Raw genomic sequence first — 9,005 nt, forward strand, 5'->3', positions numbered from 1 at the left:
ACTACAACCCACAAACATACATGGAATCTACTTTGTACTTCATAACTGGTACAAATTTACACCAAATGAGAATATTCCTATTTGAGACTTCACTTCCGGCAAGCAAGATGTCACGGAATCACCTTCGTTTCCTTGCAAAGACTGTCCTTGTGCGAAACAACGACATTGAGCCAGCATACAGAGTGCTTGACAGGTTAGTATTTTTGCCAGAAAACCAGTTAGTTTAGTGCAAACGCATGCGAAGATTTGTTTTGATGCCGTGTCACACGATCATGATTCAGGGGTCACGCAGCGGTTCCGTCGTTATAGATTGTAATAATAATAATAATAATAATAAATAACTTTTCTATAGCGCGAGTCCCATCAATTGGCTCCAGGCGCTTTACAAATTCATTATAGAATAAACTAGCACAAATCAACAAGCATACAAAGCATACATTTAACTGAGACATAACACCAAGAACCCAAGCACTAAGCAAAACTTAGCGTACAATGTTAAAAGTACACACACACACACACACACACACACACACACACACACACACACACACACACACACACGCACGCACGCGCACACACAAAGATACCATTGACAAAGAGACCATAAAGCACATACAGGGTAGAGAGTTCCAAAACAGAATAGAGTTGTGGAGAGTCTACTCAGGCTAAGCAAAGGCTTTACGAAACAGGTATGTTTTGAGTTGGGTTTTGAAGGAGGAAAGGCTGCTGGAATCACGGATAGAACTTGGAAGCGAGTTCCAGACGGTCGGAATCTGGTACCTAAAGGTTCTTTCACCAAAGGTCTTGGTCCTGGTTTTGGGGATGCGAAGGAGTTTTTCAGAGGAGGATCTGAGAGAACGGGATGGCTCGTAGATACTGAGGGAATGGGACAAATAGGGGGGGAGTGATTTCTCAAAACAGCGGTACCCTAACAGAGCGAGCTTGTACTCGATTCTGTACTTCATAGGAAGCCAGTGAAGGGTGGTAAGTAGGGGAGTGACATGGTCTTTCTTAGACTTCTGCAGAATGAGCCTTGCAGCACTGTTCTGGACTCTCTGTAAGCGATCAAGTTCTTCAGTGGGGAGGCCGGCAAGCAATGAGTTGCAGTAGTCAAGTCGACTCAGGATCAGAGAGGAGACAAGTTGAACAGTGGCTTGGAGTGTCAGAAATGATCTGACAGAGGAAATCTTGCGCAACTCAAAAAAGGCACATTTACAAACAAAACTAATGTGTTTTTGCATTGTCAGAGCAGAGTCCAGGTACACGCCTAGGTCCTTAACAGCGGTTTGGGAAACAATCTGAGTGTCGCCTATTGTCAGGGAAGTACAGTCAATCTGATTTAAAGCATGCCTTGAGCCTGACAGCATCACCTCAGTTTTTGAGTCATTCAGCTTGAGTACAACTGCAAGACCGTTTTAACGCAAAGCACCGATGGGCACTGCTTTGGCAGTAATTAAAAAGAGCCAATTAAATAAAAATTTTTAATCAAATTGTAGTTTGGAGGTCATATGCGTGTCACTGTGTGTGTGTGTGTGTCACTCTGTGTGTCACTGTGTGTGTGTGTCATACATGTGTGTGTGGCAGTGTCACGAGTGTGTGTTTGTGGCAGTGCCACTGTGTGTGTATGTCGATCACTGTGTGTGACTCGTACACAGTGAGTCATTGTGTTTGGTGTGTGTGTGTGTGTGTGTGTGTGTGTGTGTGTGTGTGTGTGTGTGTGTGTGTGTGTGACACTGCTATATTGTTAAATATTAAATATATGACAAATGTGAAGTGAAGGCAAATCAACTATGAATCAAGTGCCACAGCACACTACATGTGAGACTGAGTTATTGAATGTGTGTGCATGCGTTTGTGTGTGTATTCTGCATTGAAACTGAAAGTGCATCAAGTTGACTGATCAAAAGTAACGTGAGCTCTCAAAAGTCAAATACCCACCACATACCAGCACAATACCACTTACAACAATGACTATGAGACTGAGTTATTGAAAGTGTGTGCAGTGAAATTGAAACCCCCCATCGAAGACTTTCTTCTCTTTAAGACCAAATTGTTCTCACATTTTTGAAGGCCTTTAATCTACAAGGAGGGGGGGGGAGAGTGGGGGGGCACTGTATGTGTGTGTAGACATGCATGCATGACAACACTGACCTTGAATTTGTTGTACTCCTGTCATTATTTCTTTTTCTCTATTCTCCAGGATACTGCGGAGTGAGAAATTCCTCGCTGATGTGAAACGTCACGAGCGGTATGAAAAGCCTTTCCAGCAGAGACAGAGGGCAAGCTATGAACGCTGCAGGCGCATCTACAATTCTGAAATGACCAGGAAGATAGAATTTGTCATGAGGAAGAACAGAACTAATCCTTTCCCACGATGAGAGTAGTTGATCAACCATGATCTGAGGAGAACATGTGTGTGTGTGTCAGTGTTTGCTGATGTTGAAAAGAAGCCTGTGAATTGACTAGGATTTGAATTTAATTTGGATGTCACATGACCTTCTTCATGAGGAAGAACAGAACTAATCCTTTCCCACGATGAGAGTTGATTAACTATGATGTGAGGAGAATATGTGTGTGTGTGTCAGTGTTTGCTGATGTTGTAAAGAAGTGTGTGTGTTAACTTTGAGAGTTAGTAAAGATTTTTTTAAGGGGAGAATATGTTTGACAGTGTACGTTCGCTGATAGAGACATTGAAAAGGCACGACTGACTGTGAATGTAAATGAAATGTCAATGAAAGTATCGGGGGAGGGGGGGGGGGGGGGTGAACGTGGGATGTGTTGAAACGTTTTTATGTGTGTATGTTTACTTTGTCATCTCATGTGAATGAGAAGCTATAAAATAAATGATGTGAAAAATAAATTATAAAGTGTGTGTGTGTGTGTGTGTCTGCTGCAGTGTGTGTGTGTGTGTGTTTGCCTCTTGTGTGTGTGTGTGTGTGTCTGCTACAGTGTGTGTGTGTGTGTGCTACGGTGTGTGTGTGTGTGTGTGTATGTAGATCGGTTCCGAGAAAACTACTGAACCGATCTGCCTGAAACTTTAACATGAGAGTTCCATAGCATAATTTCCCCAGATTTTTTTTTTAATGACGTCATGTACGGCTTTTTGTGAAAGTTGAGGCGGCACTGTCACGCTCTCATTTTCCAACCGATTGTGATGACATTTTTGTCAAATAATCTTCGACAAAGCCCGGACTTTGGTATTGTATTTCAGCTTAGAGGCTTGCAAATTAATAAATGAGTTTGCTCATTAAGGTTGTCATTAACATCAAATTTTCGCAAACAGATTCAAAATTGATTGCATCGTATTTTTCATCAAATTCTGAATAAAAAAATATATACATCTAGATGAATACCCGCTTCGCCGGGTACGGCTTCGCCGGGAAGAAGTTGAGCCAAATATCCGGCTGCGCCGGGGACCCGGTTTACGCCGAAGCCGGCGCACCGCACGAAGGAAGGGAGATAAACGCGCAAAACACTGGAGAAGAGTAATACCCGGCTTAGCCGGGACAGTGACCTTCTAAGAATAGTATAACGGGAATATGGATTGAGCGTTGTTGACAGTGACCTTCTAAAAATAGAAACGGGAATATGGATTGACGCCACACGAAGGAAGGGAGATAAACGCTGAAAACACTGGAGAAGATAAGGAAGAGTTACTGGGACTGGATCCAGAGAAAAACCAAAATCGGTTCAGCGCTGCGCGCTGAGAGCACGTGTTGAAATATCTCATCGACCAGGTCGTGTCCGGGGTGTACCTGAATATGGCCACCAAATTTGAAAGAGATCCATCGAGAACTTTGGCCGTGCATCGCGGACACACTCACACACAGACACAAGTCGTATATAATGGCCAAGAATCTGTCATGGCGTCGAAAGAAGGAAAGAGCCCACTTGAATTATTTGGCAGGCTCCTACTTCTAATAAACTTTTTTTTGCAAAGAACATATTTGTATTGGATGAAAGAGGATGAATGGACGAACGTTTTGGAATAACATGGTGGCAAATTTATGCCGTAAGCAATGAATAACAGACTTGTGATTCCAACCTTACTCATTCTGGAGAAAAAAGCGTTACGCGATTTTGGGTGCTTTCAGTTTTGTAAGAACTGTACTCCGAACACGTGCGCGACCGGTAAATCCTTCATACAAACCAGACAGGAAATGAATGCAGTGTTTAATGAGACCAAAAATGAGCTCGACGGAGCTGCCAACTTCGTTCATTTCGCTTGGAAAAGTGATGCGAGATGTACGTTATTATCCTTGTGTAAATTCGGTATCGGTCAGTCAAACGGTCGTACAGTCCGCGGTAAATGTAAGATGGCCGCCAAAGATCGATGTCGAGGTTCACACAGTCTACTAAGTCTAAAATAATATTTAAAAAATTGCTTGCAATGCATGCTTTGTCTGTGATTCGTGAAAATCGACACGATTTGTTGATTTTGTGTAAAGAAAAATTACTTATAACCAAAATAAAACGTTCTCGTTTTGCCGAGATGTTGTGACAAGCGTGACCTAACTAGTCTCCCTTGGTCATTTGCATATGATCTATCAATGACAACAGGACTTTCACACCTACGTGCGAGATGGACGAGCCCAGCCCTACGGGTAAGTGTGCATGGTCGTCATCCAAATAGTAACGTACTTTTGAGAATGAAACTGCTATGAATCGAGTGATTTCTTACGAAACATGATAAAAACAATGTTTGAAAGGAAAAAGTATTCGTACCTGAATGATTCAGTCGAAAATCGAATGTTGTTGAAATTGTTTTTTGGGGGTGGTGGTTTTGTGTAGGTGTTAGTGGTGCTTGGTTACCCATAGGTCTGTGACATTCTTAGTTTATATGATCAAAGCTCATTGGCAATTGCAAATATTCTTAGGGAGGTAGGTTAGTCATGCTATCTAATTTTTACATTTAGTCAAGTTTTGACTAAATGTTTTAACATAGAGGGGGAATCGAAAAGAGGGTCGTGTTGTATATTTGTGTGTGTGTGTGTGTGTGTGTGTGTGTGTGTGTGTGTGTGTGTGTGTGTGTGTGTGTGTGTGCGTGCGTGCATGTAGAGCGATTCAGACCAAACTACTGGACCGATCTTTATGACATTATACATGAGAGTTCCTTGGATTGATATCCCCGAAGTTTTTTTTCGTTTTTTCGATAAATGACTTTGATGACGTCATATCCGGCTTTTCGTGAAAGTTGAGGTGGCACTGTCACGCTCTCATTTTTCAACCAAATTGGTTGACATTTTGGTCAAGTAGTCTTCGACGAAGCCCGGACTTCGGTATTGCATTTCAGCGTGGTGGCTTAAAAATTAATTAATGACGTTGGTCATTAAAAATCTGAAAATTGTAACAAAACAAAAAAAATTATAAAACGATCCAAATTTACGTTTATCTTATTCTCCATCATTTTCTGATTCCAAAAACATATAAATATGTTATATTTGGATTAAAAACAAGCTCTGAAAATTAAAAATATAAAAATTATGATCAAAATTAAATTTTTGAAATCAATTTAAAAACACTTTCATCTTATTCCTTGTCGGTTCCTGATTCCAAAAACATATAGATATGATATGTTTCGATTAAAACACGCTCAGAAAGTTAAAACGAAGAGAGGTATAGAAAAGCGTGCTATCTTTCTCAGCGCAACTACTAAACCGCTCTTCTTGTCAAATTCACTGCCTTTGCCATGAGCATGAGCGGTGGACTGACGATGCTACGAGTATACGGTCTTGCTGAAAAATTGCATTGCGTTCAGTTTCATTCTGTGAGTTCGACAGCTACTTGACTAAATGTTGTATTTTCGCCTTACGCGACTTGTTTACTTCTGAATTGTGCCAATACAAATGTTTTTAGGATTTTGTTTCCGTTTTTCTTGTGGAACTAAGCAATACCTGTTGTTTTGTTAGTGTTGTTTTGTTACATGTTTCATAAACGTTTGTGTTCAAAAAGTACATTTTCTTCACGTTTTGTGTATTTTCTCAAAACTACTTTTTTGTCACTTCAAAAGCCTAAGGCTTTTTTTTCTAATAAACTTGAGTTGTTGAAACTTTGCATACATCTCGAGTGTGTTATTGCGCAGATTTTGTTAGAGCGTTTTGTTGAGAAAAAAAAATTCGTGAGAAGTTATACCATTTTTGGGGGTGGTTTTTCATAAAATTCAATGTCACTCATTTTTATCACTGATATCTTTTGAATGACTGTAGATTTCAAAAAAAGCCTCTAACAAAAGTTGGGTATTGTGCTTAAGTATAAATAACAAAGTTGAGGCGGCACTGTCACGCTCTCATTTTTCAACCAAATTGGTTGAAATTTTGGTCAAGTAGTCTTCGACAAAGCCCGGACTTCGGTATTGCATTTCAGCTTGGTGGCTTAAACATTAATTAATGACTTTGGTCATTAAAAATCTGAAAATTGTAAAAAATTTATATTTTTCTAAAACGATCCAAATTTACGTTCATCTTATTTTCCATCATTTGCTGATTCCAAAAACATATAAATATGTTATATTCGGATTAAAAACAAGCTCTGAAAATTAAATATATAAAAATTATTATCAAAATTAAATTTTTCAAATCAATTTAAAAACACTTTCATCTTATTCCTTGTCGGTTCCTGATTCCAAAAACATATAGATATGATATGTTTGGATTAAAAACACGCTCAGAAAGTGTTAGGAAACGCTACCGTTGCTGAGCTTTGGTTCAGTTTTGTGTGTTGCATGTAGTTGACTTATCAGTTTGTACTTTGTGGGAAAGTACCGATATTATATTTTGTAAACACAATATTTATGCTTGGACGAGAATGCAGGTGAACTTTCTAGTCCTGTCAAAACAAGTTGTTTACCACGCTGTTTTTAGTGTGAGTTCGTGGCGTTCGCTCGGATTAAGGGCGTCGGCACCTTTGATGTACGTCACTATTCTAGTCCATGGGCGGTTCGTATATAATGTAGTTGTATCATGTTCGGTCTGGAATATTCTCGAGATTGAGTATTTGCTTTATATGCCAGCGCGATTTGTATGTAAAAAAGCTTCTACTTTGAGTTCTGCTACGATGTGCAGTTGTATGTATGGAATGCTAAATAAATCCTCGAACTCAATTTGACGAGTTGTTTTCTGTTGCTGCGAAGACGGGCGACGTAGAATAAAAGAACACAACTATACGACATTTGAGAACTTGTGGCAATCTCAAGTGTCGTGTAACAGAAAGTTAAAACAAAGAGAGGTACAGAAAAGCGTGCTATCCTTCTCAGCGCAAGTACTACTCCGCTCTTCCTGTCAATTTCACTGCCTTTGCCGTGCACGGTGGAGTGACGATGCTACGAGTATACGGTCTTGCTGCGTTGCATTGCGTTCAGTTTCATTCTGTGAGTTCGACAGCTACTTGACTAAATGTTGTATTTTCGCCTTACGCGACTTGTTATTCTTGTTGAAATTCACAACATTTTATAAAGATCGGTGAAAAATTAGAAAATAACGGTTTATAACTGACAAAAGCTTGTTTTTCTTCTGAAAAGTACGTATTGAAACTCAGTTATGGACAACGGACCTACTCACAAAATTTCATAAAGATTGGTGAAAAAACGGGATTTAACGGTTTTTTAACTGCCAAAAATCAACTTTTTATTATTGTTGAAATTCAGTTAGGGACAACCAACCTAACCACAACATTTCATAAAGATCGGTGAAAAATTAGAAAATAACGGTTTATAACGGGTTTTTAACTGCCCCAGGTGGCCCATACCAATAAAAACAGTTTTATTCTGCTAAAAACCACATCTCCTTTCTTACCCACAACATTAATAAGATAAAGCAAGTCTAAAAAATGGTGTTTGTGTAACACTTTTTGGACACACTGACAGATTCCTGGCCATATATATAGATGCCATGTTTACTCTTAAAATGTGATCACAATTAACGAAGTTAGGTTAATTAGTACAACAAATAAACTTTAAGAAATCTTTTACGGTGAATATATCCGAGGTTGTTTTTCTTAACTATAGAAATAAGTTAAAGGAAATTCAAAAACTTCTGAATTCATGGACCAGAAGGAACCTGACACCTTTTGGTAAAATAACAGTCCTAAAAACCTTGGCTATTTCCAAATTGACACATTTGTTTACTAATTTACCTGATCCAGATGAACAGTTTATGATGGAGTTAAATAATATTTTTTTCAAATTTCTTTGGGATGGAAAAAGAGTTAAAATTAAAAGAAGTACGGTCACCCAACCCTATGAAGATGGAGGATTAAAGATGGTTGACGTGAAAAGTTTTCTGTCATCTCTAAAAATCGTTTGGTTAAAAAGAGTTGATGGCCTTACTGGATTAATATCAAGATTACTGTTTAAAGCATGTCCATCTGTTACAACAATTAATATGAGAGGAGAGGAATTTGCAAATGTTTTGATGCAGAGAATGGAAAACCCGTTTTGGACCAATGTTTTTAAACATTATAAGAAACTACATGGAAAATGTGACCCTATAACCTTTAACGATTTTGTATCAGAATGTTTACATTATAATGTTAATATTCGGAGAGATAAAAAGACAGTGTACATTCAAAATTGGATCGACAATGGAATAGCTCAGATTGGTCATATTTTGGGACAAAATGGATACTTATCCTATAATGCGTTTAAAATCAAATATCCAAATGTGCGAGGCGATTTTGTATTGTATCAAGGTGTAATCCAGGCTGTTAAGAAATATCAGAGAAAAATCGGCTTAGAATTTGATAAACATTATATTATGACAGAGCCCATTGTGTGGAAATGTATTTGTAAAGGTAAGACACAACTTATTTACAAAAAACTGATTGAACATACTACGGTCCCAAAATGTATCGAAAAATGGTCTGAATCTTTAGACTGTTTGTTAGATAAGAAGGCTATTTTTCAACATGTTTTTAAAACAACAAAAGACACTTGTCTGAGATGGTTCCAGTACCGATTATTGTACAGAATTTTGCCCACAGAAAGGTTTCTATTTTTGCGAAAAATTGTG

General features: G+C 38.7%; 1 protein-coding gene across 1 annotated transcript; it reads left to right on the forward strand.

Moving 5' to 3' along the window:
* Positions 1-60: 60 nt before the first annotated feature.
* LOC138968623 (small ribosomal subunit protein bS21m-like) lies at positions 61-2,768 on the forward strand. Its single transcript, XM_070341222.1, has 2 exons — positions 61-193; positions 2,201-2,768. The coding sequence occupies exons 1-2, from the start codon at positions 66-68 to the stop codon at positions 2,376-2,378; spliced, it is 306 nt and encodes a 101-aa protein (XP_070197323.1). The 5' UTR covers positions 61-65; the 3' UTR covers positions 2,379-2,768.
* Positions 2,769-9,005: the final 6,237 nt, after the last annotated feature.

Source organism: Littorina saxatilis, linkage group LG6 (assembly GCF_037325665.1).
Source record: "Littorina saxatilis isolate snail1 linkage group LG6, US_GU_Lsax_2.0, whole genome shotgun sequence".
Taxonomy (NCBI): Eukaryota; Metazoa; Mollusca; class Gastropoda; order Littorinimorpha; family Littorinidae; genus Littorina; species Littorina saxatilis.